The sequence below is a fragment of the Salvelinus fontinalis genome, chromosome 10 (assembly GCF_029448725.1).
Source record: "Salvelinus fontinalis isolate EN_2023a chromosome 10, ASM2944872v1, whole genome shotgun sequence".
In the NCBI taxonomy this organism is placed as follows: Eukaryota; Metazoa; Chordata; class Actinopteri; order Salmoniformes; family Salmonidae; genus Salvelinus; species Salvelinus fontinalis.
The window spans coordinates 28,677,554-28,698,033 of NC_074674.1; the positions used below are offsets into that span (position 1 = coordinate 28,677,554).

At 46.2% G+C, this 20,480-nt stretch overlaps 1 protein-coding gene across 7 annotated transcripts in view; it reads right to left on the minus strand.

Moving 5' to 3' along the window:
* Positions 1-6,509: 6,509 nt before the first annotated feature.
* Positions 6,510-20,480, minus strand: part of LOC129863929 (signal-induced proliferation-associated protein 1-like) — a 44,514-nt gene continuing 30,543 nt past the window's right edge. Inside the window, exons 11-17 of one of the 7 annotated variants that reach the window (XR_008761031.1) lie at positions 20,297-20,423; positions 20,057-20,189; positions 15,749-15,847; positions 15,451-15,514; positions 13,494-13,572; positions 9,512-10,384; positions 9,311-9,400 (exon numbers count right to left, since the gene is read on the minus strand). Coding sequence is in view for 6 of the 7 variants with exons in the window: in XM_055936369.1 (XP_055792344.1) it covers positions 9,167-9,400; positions 13,494-13,572; positions 15,451-15,514; positions 15,749-15,847; positions 20,057-20,189; positions 20,297-20,423 (736 nt within the window). In the remaining variant the exon portion in view is untranslated. The other 6 variants (XM_055936375.1, XM_055936369.1, XM_055936370.1 and 3 more) reach the window with 6 other exon arrangements.

Below are 20,480 nucleotides of genomic sequence, written 5' to 3' on the forward strand. Positions count from 1 at the left end.
AATTTAGCAGAGTCTCTTATCCAGAGACACTACAGTAGGGAGCCATTTTGCAGAGGCTCTTATACAGAGACACTACAGTAGGGAGTCATTTAGAAGAGTCTCTTATCCAGATACACTACAGTAGGGAGTAATTTAGCAGTCTCTTATCCAGAGACACTACAGTAGGGAGTCATTTAGCAGTCTCTTATCCAGAGACACTACAGTAGGGAGTCATTTAGCAGAGGCTCTTATCCAGAGACACTACAGTAGGGAGTCATTTTGCAGAGGCTCTAATACAGAGACACTACAGTAGGGAGTCATTTAGAAAAGTCTCTTATCCAGATACACTACAGTAGGGAGTCATTTAGCAGTCTCTTATCCAGAGACACTACAGTAGGGAGTCATTTAGCAGTCTCTTATCCAGAGACACCACAGTAGGGAGTCATTTAGCAGTCTCTTATCCAGAGACACCACAGTAGGGAGTCATTTAGCAGAGGCTCTTATCCAGAGACACTACAGTAGGGAGTCATTTAGCAGAGTCTCTTATCCAGAGACACTACAGTAGGGAGTCATTTAGCAGTCTCTTATCCAGAGACACTACAGTAGGGAGTCATTTAGCAGTCTCTTATCCAGAGACACTACAGTAGGGAGTCATTTAGCAGAGTCTCTTATCCAGAGACACTACAGTAGGGAGTCATTTAGCAGTCTCTTATCCAGAGACACTACAGTAGGGAGTCATTTAGCAGTCTCTTATCCAGAGACACTACAGTAGGGAGTCATTTAGCAGTCTCTTATCCAGAGACACCACAGCAGGGAGTCATTTAGCAGAGGCTCTTATCCAGAGACACTACAGTAGGGAGTCATTTAGCAGAGTCTCTTATCCAGAGACACTACAGTAGGGAGTAATTTAGCAGTCTCTTATCCAGAGACACTACAGTAGGGAGTCATTTAGCAGTCTCTTATCCAGAGACACTACAGTAGGGAGTCATTTAGCAGAGGCTCTTATCCAGAGACACTACAGTAGGGAGTCATTTTGCAGAGGCTCTAATACAGAGACACTACAGTAGGGAGTCATTTAGAAGAGTCTCTTATCCAGATACACTACAGTAGGGAGTCATTTAGCAGTCTCTTATCCAGAGACACTACAGTAGGGAGTCATTTAGCAGTCTCTTATCCAGAGACACCACAGTAGGGAGTCATTTAGCAGAGGCTCTTATCCAGAGACACTACAGTAGGGAGTCATTTTGCAGAGGCTCTTATCCAGAGACACTACAGTAGGGAGTCATTTTGCAGAGGCTCTTATCCAGAGACACTACAGTAGGGAGTCATTTAGCAGTCTCTTATCCAGAGACACTACAGTAGGGAGTCATTTAGCAGAGGCTCTTATCCAGAGACACTACAGTAGGGAGTCATTTAGCAGTCTCTTATCCAGAGACACTACAGTAGGGCGTCATTTAGCAGAGTCTCTTATCCAGAGACACTACAGTAGGGAGTCATTTAGCAGTCTCTTATCCATAGACACTACAGTAGGGAGTCATTTAGCAGAGGCTCTTATCCAGAGACACTACAGTAGGGAGTCATTTTGCAGAGGCTCTTATACAGAGACATTACAGTAGGGAGTCATTTAGCAGTCTCTTATTCAGACACTACAGTAGGGAGTCATTTAGCAGAGTCTTTTATCCAGAGACACTACAGTAGGGAGTCATTTAGCAGTCTCTTATCCAGAGACACTACAGTAGGGAGTAATTTTGCAGAGGCTCTTATACAGAGACATTACAGTAGGGAGTCATTTAGCAGTCTCTTATTCAGACACTCAGTAGGGAGTCATTTAGCAGAGTCTCTTATCCAGAGACACTACAGTAGGGAGTCATTTAGCAGAGGCTCTTATCCAGAGACACTACAGTAGGGAGTCATTTTGCAGAGGCTCTTATACAGAGACATTACAGTAGGGAGTCATTTAGCAGTCTCTTATTCAGACACTACAGTAGGGAGTCATTTAGCAGAGTCTTTTATCCAGAGACACTACAGTAGGGAGTCATTTAGCAGTCTCTTATCCAGAGACACTACAGTAGGGAGTAATTTTGCAGAGGCTCTTATACAGAGACATTACAGTAGGGAGTCATTTAGCAGTCTCTTATTCAGACACTCAGTAGGGAGTCATTTAGCAGAGTCTCTTATCCAGAGACACTACAGTAGGGAGTCATTTAGCAGTCTCTTATCCAGAGACACTACAGTAGGGAGTCATTTAGCAGTCTCTTATCCAGAGACACCACAGTAGGGAGTCATTTAGCAGAGGCTCTTATCCAGAGACACTACAGTAGGGAGTCATTTTGCAGAGGCTCTTATCCAGAGACACTACAGTAGGGAGTCATTTTGCAGAGGCTCTTATCCAGAGACACTACAGTAGGGAGTCATTTAGCAGTCTCTTATCCAGAGACACTACAGTAGGGAGTCATTTAGCAGAGGCTCTTATCCAGAGACACTACAGTAGGGAGTCATTTTGCAGAGGCTCTTATACAGACACTACAGTAGGGAGTCATTTAGCAGTCTCTTATCCAGAGACACTACAGTAGGGCGTCATTTAGCAGAGTCTCTTATCCAGAGACACTACAGTAGGGAGTCATTTAGCAGTCTCTTATCCATAGACACTACAGTAGGGAGTCATTTAGCAGAGGCTCTTATCCAGAGACACTACAGTAGGGAGTCATTTTGCAGAGGCTCTTATACAGAGACATTACAGTAGGGAGTAATTTAGCAGAGTCTTTTATCCAGAGACACTACAGTAGGGAGTCATTTAGCAGTCTCTTATCCAGAGACACTACAGTAGGGAGTAATTTAGCAGAGTCTCTTATCCAGAGACACTACAGTAGGGAGCCATTTTGCAGAGGCTCTTATACAGAGACACTACAGTAGGGAGTCATTTAGAAGAGTCTCTTATCCAGATACACTACAGTAGGGAGTAATTTAGCAGTCTCTTATCCAGAGACACTACAGTAGGGAGTCATTTAGCAGTCTCTTATCCAGAGACACTACAGTAGGGAGTCATTTAGCAGAGGCTCTTATCCAGAGACACTACAGTAGGGAGTCATTTTGCAGAGGCTCTAATACAGAGACACTACAGTAGGGAGTCATTTAGAAAAGTCTCTTATCCAGATACACTACAGTAGGGAGTCATTTAGCAGTCTCTTATCCAGAGACACTACAGTAGGGAGTCATTTAGCAGTCTCTTATCCAGAGACACCACAGTAGGGAGTCATTTAGCAGTCTCTTATCCAGAGACACCACAGTAGGGAGTCATTTAGCAGAGGCTCTTATCCAGAGACACTACAGTAGGGAGTCATTTAGCAGAGTCTCTTATCCAGAGACACTACAGTAGGGAGTCATTTAGCAGTCTCTTATCCAGAGACACTACAGTAGGGAGTCATTTAGCAGTCTCTTATCCAGAGACACTACAGTAGGGAGTCATTTAGCAGAGTCTCTTATCCAGAGACACTACAGTAGGGAGTCATTTAGCAGTCTCTTATCCAGAGACACTACAGTAGGGAGTCATTTAGCAGTCTCTTATCCAGAGACACCACAGCAGGGAGTCATTTAGCAGAGGCTCTTATCCAGAGACACTACAGTAGGGAGTCATTTAGCAGAGTCTCTTATCCAGAGACACTACAGTAGGGAGTAATTTAGCAGTCTCTTATCCAGAGACACTACAGTAGGGAGTCATTTAGCAGTCTCTTATCCAGAGACACTACAGTAGGGAGTCATTTAGCAGAGGCTCTTATCCAGAGACACTACAGTAGGGAGTCATTTTGCAGAGGCTCTAATACAGAGACACTACAGTAGGGAGTCATTTAGAAGAGTCTCTTATCCAGATACACTACAGTAGGGAGTCATTTAGCAGTCTCTTATCCAGAGACACTACAGTAGGGAGTCATTTATCAGTCTCTTATCCAGAGACACCACAGTAGGGAGTCATTTAGCAGAGGCTCTTATCCAGAGACACTACAGTAGGGAGTCATTTTGCAGAGGCTCTTATACAGAGACACTACAGTAGGGAGTCATTTAGAAGAGTCTCTTATCCAGAGACACTAAGTAGGGTGTCATTTAGCAGTCTCTTATCCAGAGACGCTACAGTAGGGAGTCATTTAGCAGAGTCTCTTATCCAGAGACACTACAGTAGGGAGTCATTTAGCAGAGTCTCTTATCCAGAGACACTACAGTAGGGAGTCATTTAGCAGTCTCTTATCCAGAGACACTACAGTAGGGAGTCATTTAGCAGAGGCTCTTATCCAGAGACACTACAGTAGGGAGTCATTTTGCAGAGGCTCTTATCCAGAGACACTACAGTAGGGAGTCATTTAGCAGTCTCTTATCCAGAGACACTACAGTAGGGAGTCATTTAGCAGAGGCTCTTATCCAGAGACACTACAGTAGGGAGTCATTTTGCAGAGGCTCTTATACAGACACTACAGTAGGGAGTCATTTAGCAGTCTCTTATCCAGAGACACTACAGTAGGGCGTCATTTAGCAGAGTCTCTTATCCAGAGACACTACAGTAGGGAGTCATTTAGCAGTCTCTTATCCATAGACACTACAGTAGGGAGTCATTCAGCAGTCTCTTATCCAGAGACACTACAGTAGGGAGTCATTTAGCAGAGGCTCTTATCCAGAGACACTACAGTAGGGAGTCATTTTGCAGAGGCTCTTATACAGAGACATTACAGTAGGGAGTCATTTAGCAGTCTCTTATTCAGACACTACAGTAGGGAGTCATTTAGCAGAGTCTCTTATCCAGAGACACTACAGTAGGGAGTCATTTAGCAGTCTCTTATCCAGAGACACTACAGTAGGGAGTCATTTAGCAGAGGCTCTAATACAGAGACACTACAGTAGGGAGTCATTTAGAAAAGTCTCTTATCCAGATACACTGCAGTAGGGAGTCATTTAGCAGTCTCTTATCCAGAGACACTACAGTAGGGAGTCATTTAGCAGTCTCTTATCCAGAGACACCACAGTAGGGAGTCATTTAGCAGAGGCTCTTATCCAGAGACACTACAGTAGGGAGTCATTTTGCAGAGGCTCTTATACAGAGACACTACAGTAGGGAGTCATTTAGAAGAGTCTCTTATCCAGAGACACTAAGTAGGGAGTCATTTAGCAGTCTCTTATCCAGAGACGCTACAGTAGGGAGTCATTTAGCAGAGTCTCTTATCCAGAGACACTACAGTAGGGAGTCATTTAGCAGAGTCTCTTATCCAGAGACACTACAGTAGGGAGTCATTTAGCAGTCTCTTATCCAGAGACACTACAGTAGGGAGTCATTTAGCAGAGGCTCTTATCCAGAGACACTACAGTAGGGAGTCATTTTGCAGAGGCTCTTATACAGAGACACTACAGTAGGGAGTCATTTAGAAGAGTCTCTTATCCAGAGACACTAAGTAGGGAGTCATTTAGCAGTCTCTTATCCAGAGACACTACAGTAGGGAGTCATTTAGCAGAGTCTCTTATCCAGAGACACTACAGTAGGGAGTCATTTAGCAGTCTCTTATCCAGAGACACTACAGTAGGGAGTCATTTAGCAGAGGCTCTTATCCAGAGACACTACAGTAGGGAGTCATTTTGCAGAGGCTCTTATACAGACACTACAGTAGGGAGTCATTTAGAAGAGTCTCTTATCCAGAGACACTAAGTAGGGAGTCATTTAGCAGAGTCTCTTATACAGAGACACTACAGTAGGGAGTCATTTAGCAGAGTCTCTTATCCAGAGACACTACAGTAGGGAGTCATTTAGCAGAGTCTCTTATCCAGAGACACTACAGTAGGGAGTCATTTAGCAGAGTCTCTTATCCACAGTGACTTATTGTACAGTCATCTTAAGATAGCTAGATGAGACAACCACATATCACAGTCAAATACAAGATACGAACATTCCATTCCAGCTAAACACTGGATATACAGCTTTTTGCAAAAAAAACACATTTTCATACCCATCTCAAATCTATGAATAAAAAATCAGAGAAAAGTAATATTTTACACACACATGAAGGTCCCCATAAACAATAATTTCTGATGAAAAAACACAAATGTGAAAAATTGGTTGATATAGCATTTTGGAAAAAAACTTCATATCTAGTCTTTACAGTCACCCATAGAAAGGGCCTCGGAGTAGGATATTTACTTGTCATTGTATCAGTTACATGAATGATGCTGATTACAGCAAATGTAATGTAGGTTTTGAAGGGTCTAGTTATTGTATCACTGCAGTAGGAGTTGTGTAATATTTCATTAACCAGACAGAGTAAAACTAATGATGCAGATGTCCTTCAAACTAATAATGCCCTCAAGTCAGGACTTGTAATCTGATGTAATCTTGTTGTTACATTGTTATCAACATGTAGCTTTTTATTACACTGAATAGCATCAAAAGAACAATCCTCAATGGGATATTGAACAAAGTGATATCAGCTTCACAACACTGCCCTTTTTCAGGTCTCAGAAAGAAAGAAACATTGAGAATCATAACATGGACACACCAATCACTTCTAAAGGATTCTTTATTGCCATGTCCTCCAGTTCACAGTACATGAACAACATTTAGTCAGTTGACTTCCTGTGAGGGAAAGAACAGGTTTAGAGGTGGCATCATACTGAAAACATGTTTTTGTGTTTTACAATACATTCCCTCAGTGTGCCACTGCCTGGTTATGGTAACGTCAGCTCTTTAACTGGCTGAGCTGAGTGCATAATGTGTGCTACCGTTCTGACCTGATGTGTGGCCCAGGCCTGCCGTAAACCTACACCAGAATATGACTTCATGTGTGGTTCTACTGGTAATCATGTCCTGTATTCTATCTTGACATTCCAGCTCTGTGTGGTAAGTAGGGCATATACTGACGCCATGGTTTCCTGTACGGATGGTGCCATGACATAAAAGGCAAACCAATAAGAGGATAACAGGAAAACACTGTTCATTTATCTGTGCTCTTACAGCATGGAGGGGAGGAGGGAACATCCACATGTCTCTACCAGGGATCTTTCTCACAGGTTTACTATTGGCTGGGTGGAGATCATTTGCCAGCTGAAGTAGCTTACAGTAGGTGAGTGAATGGCCTATTGAATTGTTACTATCTGTAATGTGTTGTTAGGTGTCAGACATACGTTCTGTGTCAGGTGTCAGACATACGTTCTGTGTCAGGTGTCAGACATACGTTCTGTGTCAGGTGTCAGACATACGTTCTGTGTTAGGTGTCAGACATACGTTCTGTGTTAGGTGTCAGACATACGTTCTGTGTTAGGTGTCAGACATAAGTTCTGTGTTAGGTGTCAGACATATGTTCTGTGATGCATAAATGAGTCTTCAAAGTGCACTCGAGTGTGATTTGGAGGATGGTTTATACTTGTCCAAATTATTGTGGAAAGTTGTGTTTTTCTGCATCGAATGGTTGGATACTGGTCTTTAACCAGTGTTATACAGAATAATTCCCATTAACCTAACAAAACTTCATATCGTCTTCATATAACCCATTTGACACTTTCCTGGGGTACCTAAACCCATCTTATTGTAGGTCTTCTTTTAGATTTAATTAGGGCTGCAGAGCGGACCCTGGAGAGACCCCATACCAACCAACCTTCCATCTGCGTCTGTCATGTGGCAGACACACCTGTCTATTCTGGAGGGTACAGGACAACCTGTCACTGTCTGCTACCATGAAGAACTGAAATGAAGACACCAAGCTGAGTTACCATTCATTACACTTTCAGGTAGGCAGAATGTCTGAGAGAGAAGCCTTCACATGAACCAGTCTGACCATGTTGCCTGTCCGGTCCTCTGTGGACAGTCTGAGATTCACTCTTTAACACGTACCTAGTGGCATTAGAGACCTTATTGAATGTGAACGTAGGAGCTCTGAATGAATAGCTCAATAGTAATATGATAATGATAACCAATATTATCCCCCCAAGAAATACTAGAACATTGCAGAAATATATTTCCTGCTGTCTTCTTGTGTTTGAATTTCTACCAAAAAAAGATTATTCCTTTAAACCAACCCCCACCATACCAGTTTAACTTTTTAGCACATGTAATTGCTTCCTCCCACCCCCCTTGTATTAAAACATCCAACAAGGAATTCCACATTTGCAAGATTAATAAGTTATTACATTTGTATACATACACACACACACACACACACACACACACACACACACACACACACACACACACACACACACACACAGAGGGGAGCTAGGAAGTTGCCTGGTGCAGTATCATGCTTCAACAACCTCCTAGAATCTAAAGAACTATACCGAAGAACACAGTAAAACATCAGATATTCTTCCACTTCTCAACTCTGCTAATCATTTCCAACAAGGCATCACCATTTCAAACAGCATGGATCAAACAGCCTGTTCGGCCACATTTACACTGGTCTGCATATTAAACCATCCTGCAATGGACGGCATACACAACCGAATGCGCTAAGTAACATTGAACACTTCAGCTGGTACATGTCATCTTCACATATAGATCAAGTTTAGATGTTTTATTTAATTAGAATATATGGTAATCTGCTGGTACCGGGCAATCACAGTGACTCTAAAATAAAATCACAAGAGGAAGTAAAAGGGTAGGTCTTTAAAAAGTAGCATTGAGACAGTATGATTGACGATTGTTTGGCATCCCTTCCAAATTTTAAGTCTAGTTATTTTGGGTGTGTCACAGCTGGGTCCAGTGGTCTGAGTGGGGTGTAGGAGATCTGTCCTGGCGTCTTTTGGCAGAACAGTCTTGGAGGAGGAATAATCTCGTTCTCCTCTGATCTCATATTGTTATTGGCATCATCAGCAGTGGACCTGAAGATGAGGTGGGGTGAGATCAAATCCACTTTCATTTTTCAAGCAAGGCATAAACCTGGGCAGGAGGTTAAATAGTGCCCTGTCCCATGCCCATATAGGTTATGCTAAAAGTGCAAAAACAACGCAGAAACACATACAGTAGGTACACACACAGAAAGATGAAATGAGGGAATCCCTCACCCACAGTCAACCACTCTAGAACCTTTCCAAATGACTTTCAAATACACTGAATTATCATTGTAGCCAGCAAACAAACAAACACAAAATATAATTGAACACAGATGGCTGTGTTTACTAAAGGAATCCTGTTCAGTTTACATTAAATCTCTACAATGTTTTTTTATTTGAAAGGAGAGCTGCTGTGTGGCAGTGCATGGCTCAGTCCAGCAGGAGGCGTACTTTCTACAGTGTAGCTTCTACAGCCAGTCTTTAAGGGATAAAGTTCCATTGTTTCATCCTCATCCAAGGTATTATCCACTTCCATATCCGTCTCAACTACTTGCACGGAACACCACCAGCTCTCTGAGTCCATTCGGTGAGTCCATTCCCTTATAACTAAATTGCATCTCATTCCCTGAAAGCAGATGTGAAATACTGTTACTGGCCGACTCAAGTCCACAACCCTTCAAATGAAGCTGAGGCGGTAGGGAGGGGAGAGAATAGTGTCTCTACACAATGAACTAACCATTCTGTGAGCAGGTTGGCAGAGAGAGGCAGGGTCAGTATGCATCAGTCTGTCTTTTCAAGCAGGCTGCCTGCATGCATGTCATTTTCCCTATGTAGCTCCAAGGCCCTCCACTCTAATGGTGCACAGCTGAGCTGTTTGTTCTCAGTCCGAGACGTTGCATATCATGGAGAGGGTTGAGCAGAGAGGAGAGAGACTACTGTTTACATACTGTACACACACTTTGGGTCAATTGAAATAAACAGCCATCAAACATGCTGCACATGTGTCTCTTCATCTAAATCAATTGGGTAGCTTTAAGCAATTGCTATTCTGCCCAACTTGTCAAGTATGTGAAGCAAGATAAAATAACCATGGTGATGCACGCACGCGCACACTCACGGTACAAAGAAACACACTATTGGGCAAAGAGCAACCCTGGATATGCTGCTCAACTGGTCAAGCTATTGTGAAGACCATCAGATGGTGAGAAATGACTCAGGGTTGTTTTTCAGTTGGTTCAACACTCATGGGCTGGTCCAGAGTTCAAATGTCATTCTACAGAATGCAGAGTATTATGCATGTGTGTGTGTGTCTGTATTAATATACAGTGAGCAACAGTAATAGAGTATGTTGATGTATTGTGCATGGGTGTTTGTATACAATATTGAATGTCTGCCTTTGTTTATGTGAGTTTGTTTGTGTGTGTTATATTGTGTCTGTGTACACATAGTGTGTACTGTGAGAGAGCTAGCAGGGCTTGTTGACATTGCACAGCAGCTCGGTGACTTTGATGAGGCGGGCCACGGTGCTCTGGGATTCCTCCTGCAGCCGCTGGTTATTCTGCCTGAGGCTCTGCACCTCGGCCTGCAGCACCGCCTTGTCCTCCTTCTCCTGCCAGGGAGCGGCACACAACAACACCCGTCTGTCAGACCACCATGGCTGGGATGGATGGAGGGGTGAGAGGGATCTGGGTGTGGGTGGAGGTGGGTGAGGGCTGGCTTGGACTGGGCTGGACAGCAGGCACGCGCAAACAGACAGGTTCACAAACATACACATACATGCCTTGTGGTAGCAGTGCAAGCAAGGCAGGGTACTAGAGAAGTACACACACACACACACACACACCAGATACACGCACGCACTCACACACGCAAATACAAACCAATTTCCTTCTATAAAAGCACTCCATAGGGGAGAAGTGGAGTATGGAGGAAATGTTTAGATGGGATTTACTATGGCAACCACTTGTTCCAGACCAAACAACCAATTAATAAATCAATCTCTCATTAAACGAGAGCAGAGGAATTGCCATAACATTTTATTTCCAATGTAGCTGATTGTTATACAAGTGAGATTTCCATAAAGACCCAAGCTCCAAAATGTCTTGCATTCCTCATCAACCAAACAGCAGGGGTCACCCTAATCTCTCACTACTTGGAATTCAGTTTGAAATCAGCTATTGCAATTTTTAGAGCGGTGATTTGCCATAGTAAATGCTTCCTGTTTGCTATGTCACAAACTGTATCAAGAGTTGTGACAGAGACAGGAAATCGGAGGCTTAGGGTAGACAAACAGACAGGGGCCACTACCAGCACAACCAGTGTTACCAACAGCATTATTGTTTTAACACTAAACCTTTAACTGACACGGGTATGACAAAACATGTCTTTTTACTGCTCTAATTACGTTGGTAAACAGTTTATAATAGCAATAAGGCACCTCAGGGATTTGTGGTTTATGGCCAGGCACTGCGTCATGCATAAGAACAGCCCTATGCCGTGGTATATTGGCCATTTACAACACCCCCTCGTGCCTTATTGCTTAATTATATTGCCTCCCTGCACCTTTGCCTTATGTAATGGTGTTGATTTGTTTTACTATCTACACAGAGAGGGTTCTATCCAGACTGACTCCTGTCTGTCTGTCTATCTGTCTGTGTCTATCTGTCTGGCTCGTCTGGCTGTCTCTCTGGTCTCTCTGTCTCTCTGTCTGTCTGTTTGTCTGTCTGTCTATCTGTCTCGTCTGGTCTGGCTGTCTCTTTGTCTGTCTGTCTGTCTGTCTGTCTGTCTGTCTGTCTTTCTCTCTGTCTTTCTCTCTGTCTGTCTCGTCTGTCTGTCTGTCTGTCTGTCTGTCTGGTGTGATGTCAGTGAGTCGTGGCATGAGGAGGGGACGGGTTACGGATAGTTGACAATAACAATTCATGATAGATGAGACCAGTTATCATCAATCTGGGTCAATAGGAATTCTCTTTGATAGCAGCAGTACTGTATGGCTTTGCTGGTTCAACTCCCTAGTGGACCATAGTGCAACTGTGCCCTGGAGCAAATCAATACACCTGAAATAACAAGTACTCAGCTTCAGAATTGGAAAATTAATACATGTAAAGTTGAGAGTCCAACAGAAAGCAAAGTAACCAATGATCATCACCACATCAGGTGATTGTTCACTGGGCCATACTACACTAGCTTCAGTACCGTCAACCCTCCCGTCTTGGCAGTCAGACAGAAACCAAAGACTAACCAATAGTAGTCCATGTTTCACATCACACTTCTGAATGGAACCTAACCAGCTACTCTGAGGTAACACAATTCCCACGGTCTTAGCTAATTCCTACTTGTCTCTGCTGGACATACTATGGGACCGGGAAAGCCCATAACCAACCATGCTCACTCACTCTACCAGGGCAGAAGGTAAACAACAGATAAAATGGATCATCTGATGTGGCATGTCCCTGTTAGGTCGTCTTCCTTCTTTGTTAATTGTCTCTGACTGTTAATATCTGTGTGTTGTCTAGATTGATGATAACACTGTGTTAATGGTGAGTGTTCAGAGGAAGAGGAGGGAGTTACGAAAACAGAGGGTAAGACTTTGGTTATGTTGGAGTTATAGCCCAGGATTGTGACCATAATATCTGCAGAGTTTGAATCTTATGTGTGCTTCATGTCTCACATGTTTCAAGAAGTTGAGCGAATAGCATTTGCACTAAAATCCTTAGAATGTCATTCACTTAGTTGGATGGCAGTTTTAAACACTGGCAGTGTGGCGTCTCTTTGATATTTGAGTGGTGAAAAGGACTACGTTGGAGGGGATATAGCACACTGCATACCATAGGGTTTCATTTGACCTCAGAGATTAAACACCCTCGTTACTGTAACAAAGCAATCATGTCTCACCCAAATGTGTTTAAGGATGCTTGGGAGGCTTCCAAACCCTCTTCATTTCTCTCTCCTTCTTTTACTCTTTCTCACCCTTTCTCCAATTTGCTTCAGTCTTCCTTTCCTCCCCAGATGCTCTACATTGTGTAACCAACACTACAAGAGCAGCTAGTCATTCAGTAGTTCTGAAGGCTTCAAAGGTCATCCATCCCCAAGTCCCCATGTTTCCCAGAGAAGAGCCTGTGAATGGAGAAATTGTGCTGAGGTCCTGAGGCTGCACACAGGGATGACTGACAGCCTGTCAGACCTTCAGGGTTGCGAGGAGGAACTTTGCTTACATCTTTCACATCCATGAAGGACCCCACAGGTCGTTTTAGGTTATTGGGTTAATGAACTCAGGTCTGTTTTTTAGTAGTTCCATTTCCAATTGTTATTTTGTTTTCAACGCAACAACAGAGGAAAAATCTCATGCTGTACTTGCCTCTACTGCCATTGGTCACTTAGTGTTGAGAGAGTGAGCATGGTTGCCGTAAGTCCCTCCAGCCAATCTTCTCATCTCCTCTGTTCACCCTGCCCAATGACATGACAGGTTTCTTTTGCTTGGCCCACCCTACTTCTACATTCCGTCCGTCCGTCCGTCCGTCCGTCCGTCCGTCCGTCCGTCCGTCTGTCTGTCTGTCTGCAGTAGGAATCAGGGGGTTGGGTGAGGAGAAGGGAGGGTGGGGTACAAGGTAGGGTGGGGGGTAAGTGGACGGGATGGGGGGGTCGTGGGGTCACTGTGTGGGCAGGATGCTGTGGGGGGGGTCTGGGGAGGGGCTGTGGTTGGCCATCTGAATGGGGAGTACCTTTTGCAAGTCGTCCTGCAGCCTCTTCAGCATGTCCTCCAGCTGGGACACCTTCTCCTCCAGGTGGCCCGGTGAGTCACTGGCGAAACGGCACAGAGACACACACTCAGTATAATGCACATAGTTTGGTGCTGTCTGTATGTTTCCTGTATCCAGGGTCGGCCCTAGCCTTTTGGGGGCCTTGAGCAAAATTTTGTTGGGGGGCTACACCACCTCGCAGGCAAAACATTTTAGAGGCCCTGTCGATAATTCAACCATGATTCCTACAAGTTTAGATAGCTGGTTAGAATTTTTTTTATTTTACCACTTTTTCTCCCCAATTTCGTGGTATCCAATTGGTAGTTACAGTCTTGTCCCATCGCTGCAATTCCCGTACGGACTCGAGAGGCAAAGGCCAAGAGCCACGCGTCCTCCAAAACACGACCCTGCTTCTTGACACACTGCTCACTTAACCCGGAAGCCAGCCACCCCAATGTGTCGGAGGAAACACCGTACACCTGGCGACCTGGTCAGCGTGCACTGCGCCCGGCCCGCCACCGGAGTCACTAGTGCGCAATGAGACAAGGATATCCCTGCCGGCCAAACCCTCCCTAACCCAGACGATGGTGGGCCAATTGTGCGCCGCCCAATGGGCCTCCCGGTCGGCTGCAACAGAGCCTGGACTCAAACCCAGAATCTCTGGTGGCACAGCTAGACCACTGCGCCACTCGGGACAGCTAGCACTGGGATGCAGTGCCTTAGACCACTGCGCCACCCGGGAGGCCCTCTTTTGCAATTATGTTAGCACAGCTGAAAACTGTTGTGCTAATTAAAGAAGCAATAAAACTGGCCTTCTTTAGACTAGTTGAGTATCTGGTGCATCAGCATTTGTGGGTTCGATTACAGGCTCAAAATGTCCAGAAACAAAGAACTTTCTCCCACTCCTCTTTCTATTCTGGTTTGATCCAGTTTGCGATGTTCTGTGAAGGGAGTAGTACACAGCGTTGTACGAGATCTTCAGTTTCTTGGCAATTTCTCGCATGGAATAGCCTTTATTTCTCAAAACAAGAATAGACTGACAAGTTTCAGGAGAAAGTTACTTTTGAACGGTAGTGTATATATATATAGATTTTTTGATAGGTGGTCGGGCACCCTAGGAGACAGCTTATGTCGCTTATGCCTGGATCCGGCCCTGCCTGTATCCTCTCTGTTTTGTGTTTGTGTGAAAAGACAGAGAGAGACTTTGAGTCAGAATGTGAGGCACAATAAAGGGGGGAATGGGGTGAAAGAGGCACATGCATTCACACTGATTCAAACAGAGAGGAGGCTGAGGTACTGGCTGTGACCCCACTCTCTGAGGGGGTCTCAGGGGGAGTTGGGATATGCACAAAAATACATGTCCAATTAACACGTATGAAACAGGACAAATATAAGCAACCACCAAATGATTATTAATCAGAGAGAAAGAAGGAGAATACATAACAGCGGGAGAGAGAGTTGGAGAGTTAAAGAAAGAGAGTGTGAGAGATGATGAGGGGAGATCTAAGGACAGGCAATATGCCAAAGAGCCAGTATCATGATGAGCAACAGAGAGGCTGAAATATGCACACTGTTCAAAAGTCCATCTCTGATTTACAACCTCCCACAAGAAGATCCACACAAAGGACAATGAGTCAGACACCATTTGGAGTTCACATACACAGAGAGACATGCATAGAGGTCTACAGTGATCCAATCTCAGTGTGTACATGTATTTATTTTTCATTTGATATTTAACCTTTATTTAACTAGGCAATTCAGTTAAGAACAAATTCTTATTTTCATTGACAGCCCACCGGGTTAACTGCCTTGTTCAGGGGTAGAAAGACAGATTTGTACCTTGTCAGCTCGGGGATTCAATCCAGCAACCTTTCGGTTACTGGCCCAACGCTTTAACCACTAGGCTACCAGCCGTGTATAGCTAGAGACCCAAACCCACCTGTCCTTCATGTCCTTTAGCTTGCCATCTGTCAGGGAGTCTGCTCCTTGGGTCCCATCTCCTGCTTTACGTTGTGAAATATGACACATCACTTACCCATGTTAGTCACTGAGCCCAACCACACAGAGCCAGTCATACACAGCCAGCCATATACACTCGATAGAAAATAAAGTATTTTGTTTTCAACAGTGCTAATTTGACAATTTCCTGTGGTAATGTATCAAATATGACAGCTGTAGATGCATTTAGTAAAATAACATAATCTGTTGTCATCCCATGCAGATGGATGTCTTCTTACCTTCACGTGACAAGGCTTCTAGGATGCTGCGGCATGCCGTGGCTAGATCAGCTATAGACTGCCACTCCTCCTCTGAGGAATCTGTGGTCTCCGACAGGACTGGAAGAGAGACACAGAGTTTCAATGGGCTTTCATAACAAAGGCATATCAACAAGGTGAGCAGCAGACCATGACAATACAGCAGGACAACACAACAGAATTGTGGGATTTATGAGCAGGCAAATTCCTTCTGTGGTTCAACAAGGACAAAGAGCCACCACCAGGGGGTGCTACCACAATGCTTTGCTGCCTCGGTGGCGCTGCCCGACTAGCTGCAGTGTGAGAGCGAGAAGTGGGTTCTTTCAATCTCTGTGTGTGACGGCCTTCTGGAGTGTGGGGAGGGAAACAGAGACAATCTCCTCCAAGAAAGCTGAAGTATCTGCTGAGAGGATGAGTGTGTGAGCTCTTACAGAAACACTGTGATGAGTCTCATAGCCTCACGGCAGAGAAAGAGAGAGAGCAGATGGTCCAAAAGGGATCCTTGATTTGAGGCAGCCTAAAGCCCACCCCCATCTGGCCCTCCTTTGGTGTGTAGCTGGTAGGGGATGGTAGAGGGGCGGGGGCATACTGGGTTATGGGGATAGGGGGCAGCCTAGATGAAAGAAGAGGGACAAAGGGGATGGAAGGGAGGGCTAAAGGAGGATAATGCGGAGAAGGGTTTAGGGGAGAAAGGGTCTGGGGGCTAAAAAGGGATTTGAGTCTCAATTACAGCAGAGAGCATTTTTGAACAGTTGTAATAGCACCATTCGGCCTGGCCTCATCAGCTGGCACAGGGTCTGCACAGAGGCCTTTTGTTTCAGACGGCCTTGCTGTCACGCCCTGGCCTTTATATCTTTGTTTTCATTATTATTTTAGTTAGGTCAGGGTGTGACATGGGGAAGTTTGTGTGTTTTTTGTATTGTCTAGGGTGTTGTATGGTTTAGAGGGTTAAGGTGTATAGATGGTTTAATGTTGTATGTAGTTGTCTAGGAAAGTCTATGGTTGCCTGAATGGGTTCCCAATTAGAGACAGCTGATTTCTGTTGTCTCTGATTGGGAGCCATATTTAAGGTAGCCATAGGCTTTAGCTGTTTGTGGGTAATTGTCTATGTCGATGTTCTATGTTGCATGTATGCACTAGTTCATTCTTAGCTTCACGTTCGTCAGTTTTGTTATTTTGTTAGTTTGTTAAAGTGGTTTCGTTTTGTGTTGGTTCTCTTCTAAATAAAAGAAGATGTTCTTTTCACGCGCTGCGCCTTGGTCCTCACTCTCTACCTTTGACGATCGTGACAGAATTACCCACCAATGCGGGATCAAGCGGCGTGTCAAGCGGCAACAGGATCCACCTACACAGGATTCATGGACATGGGAGGAGATACTGGATGGTAAGGGGCCTTGGGCACAACCGGGAGAATATCGCCTTCCTCGTGAAGAGCTGGAGGCAGCTAAAGCCGAGAGGAGGCGATATGAGGAGGCAGCACGGAAACAAGGCTGGAAGCCCGTGAGTACAACCCAAAAATTTCTTGGGGGGGGCCTTAAAGGGAGTGTGGCGAAGTCAGGTAGGAAACCTGCGCCTACTCCCTGTACTTACCGTGGAGAGCGAGAGTACGGGCAGACACCGTGTTACGCAGTAGAGCGCACGGTGTCTCCTGTACGCACGGTGTCTCCTGTACTCGGGCATAGCCCGGTTCGGTACATTCCAGCTCCACATATCCGCCGGGCTAGATTGAGCGTTGAGCCGTATGTCATGAAGCCGGCCCAACGCATCTGGTCACCAGTGCGTCTCCTCGGGCCGGCGTACATGGCACCAGCCTTACGCATGGTGTTCCCGGTTCGCCTACATAGCCCGAGTTATTCCACCTCCCCGCACTGGTCGGGCGACGGGGAGTATACAACCAGGTAAGGTTGGGCAGGCTCAGTGCTCAAGGGAGCCAGTACGCATGCACGGTCCGGTATTTCCGGCGCCACCTCCCCGCCCCTACCCAGTACCACCAGTGCCTTCTCCACGCACTAGCCCTATGGTGCGTGTCTCCAGCCCTTTACCACCGGTGCCTACACCACGCACCAAGCCTCCTGTGTGTCCCCAGAGTCCTGTGCGTCCTGTTGCTGCTCCCCGCACTAGCCCTGAGATGCGTGTCCCCAGCCCGGTACCACCAGTTCCGGCACCACGCACTAGGCCTAATGTGCATCCCCAGGGTCCAGTATGCCCTGTTCCTTCCCCCGCACTAGCCCTGAGATGCGTGTCCCCAGCCCGGTAACCCCAGTTCCGGCACCACGCACCAGGCCTACAGTGCGCCTCAGCCGGCCAGAGTCTGCCGTCTGCACAGCGATGCCTGAACTGACCGTCTGCCAAGCACCATCTGAGACCATCCGTCTACCCAACGCTATCTGAGCCATCCGTCTACCCAGCGCTATCTGAGCCATCCGTCTACCCAGCGCCATCTGAGCCGTCCGTCTACCCAGCGCCATTAGAGCCATCCGTCTGTCCCAAGCCATTAGAGCCGCCCGTCTGTCCCAAGCCATTAGAGCCGCCCGTCTGTCCCGAGCCGTCAGAGCCGTTCGTCAGTCAGGAGCCGCTAGAGCCATTCGTCAGACAGGATCTGCCAGAGCCGCCAACCAGACAGGATCTGCCAGAGCCGCCAACCAGACAGGATCTGCCAGAGACAGAATCTGCCAGATCCGCCAGCCAGCCATGTGCAGCCAGATCCACCAGCCAGCCATGAGCAGCCAGATCCGTCAGCCAGCCATGAGCAGCCAGATCCGTCAGCCAGCCATGAGCAGCCAGATCCGTCAGCCAGCCATGAGCAGCCAGATCCGTCAGCCAGCCATGAGCAGCCAGATCCGTCAGCCAGCCATGAGCAGCCAGATCCGTCAGCCAGCCATGAGCAGCCAGATCCGTCAGCCAGCCATGAGCAGCCAGATCCGTCAGCCAGCCATGAGCAGCCAGATCCGTCAGCCAGCCATGAGCAGCCAGATCCGTCAGCCAGCCATGAGCAGCCAGATCCGTCAGCCAGCCATGAGCCGCCCAGCCAGGTTCCGCCAGAGCCGTCATCCAGCCAGGATCCGTTCCTCAGTCCGGAGCTGCCGTTCCTCAGTCCGGAGCTGCCCCTTATCCTGGTGCTGCCCCTTAGTCCGGAGCTGCCCCTCAGTCCGGAGCTGCCCCTCAGTCCGGAACTGCCCCTCAGTCCGGAGCTGCCCCTTAGTCCGGAGCTGCCCCTTAGTCCGGAGCTGCCCCTTAGTCCGGAACTGCCCCTTAATCCAGTGGGGTTAATGTGGAGGGTGGCCATTTGGAGGAAGCTACGGAGGCGGGTAGTGACTGTGGTGGGGTGGGGACCACGACCAGTGCCGGAGCCGCCACCGTGGACGGAAGCCCACCCAGACCCTCCCCTAGACTGTGTGCTGGTGCGCCCGGAGTTCGCACCTTAAGGTGGGGTTATGTCACGCCCTGGCCTTTATATCTTTGTTTTCATTATTATTTTAGTTAGGTCAGGGTGTGACATGGGGAAGTTTGTGTGTTTTTTGTATTGTCTAGGGTGTTGTATGGTTTAGAGGGTTAAGGTGTATAGATGGTTTAATGTTGTATGTAGTTGTCTAGGAAAGTCTATGGTTGCCTGAATGGGTTCCCAATTAGAGACAGCTGATTTCTGTTGTCTCTGATTGGGAGCCATATTTAAGGTAGCCATAGGCTTTAGCTGTTTGTGGGTAATTGTCTATGTCGATGTTCTATGTTGCATGCATGCACTAGTTCATTCTTAGCTTCACGTTCGTCAGTTTTGTTATTTTGTTAGTTTGTTAAAGTGGTTTCGTTTTGTGTTGGTTCTCTTCTAAATAAAAGAAGATGTTCTTTTCACGCGCTGCGCCTTGGTCCTCACTCTCTACCTTTGACGATCGTGACACTTGCCTTCATAGTCCTTCTCTTATCATAGCTACTCCTCTCTCTCTTTACAGTTAGCTTTCTTTTGTTTTACTGCTCTCACTCTCAAGCTGTTGTGGCAGTCGAACAACTGTCTGTTTGCCATCATCAGGAAGGTGATCAACATCGCTGAGCAGTCGCTAATAGACGCTATTGTTTATGCATGCCAGTGTTAAAGTGCTGTTTAATAAACAGGAGAAATACATGGGAAATAGGATTCATAACACACATCATCACCATCCTCACCTAAAACTAGGACGTCTACCTAGGGGTAGTTGATATTTGAGGATGTGGTGATGGTAATGAGGTGTGTAATGACATTGGAGAGGAATTGGGATGTTATGCAGGATAGAGTGAGTGGTGTGGTGGAACACCCACTCTTGGTGATGGAGTTGTGTAGGCTCAGGGCTCGGGAGTTTCTCTCCGCTCTGTTCAGACATGACAACCGGGTGGAGGACAGGGAGGAGTCACTCGCTGATGGCCTCTCCTCACCCAACTCAGCCCCCACAAACTAGAGGGAAAGAGAGAGAGAGAAAAACAGTCAGACTAGGGGGTGTGGACCTTCATCAGATTATTATCCAGATTGTCATTTGTCTCCATGCCTGTGTGTGTCTGTACCTGTTCCTCGTCCAGGGGCATCTTGGGTTTGACAGCCAGGATGAGGTCAGGCGTGGTGTCTCTCAGCTCCTCTGGGTTCTCATAGATGTGATGTTTCAACTTCACACCCACGTTGTCATACAAATGCCTGTCACAGAGAGACACAAAGATTGAGACATACACAGATTATAAATCCGCTGTTTAC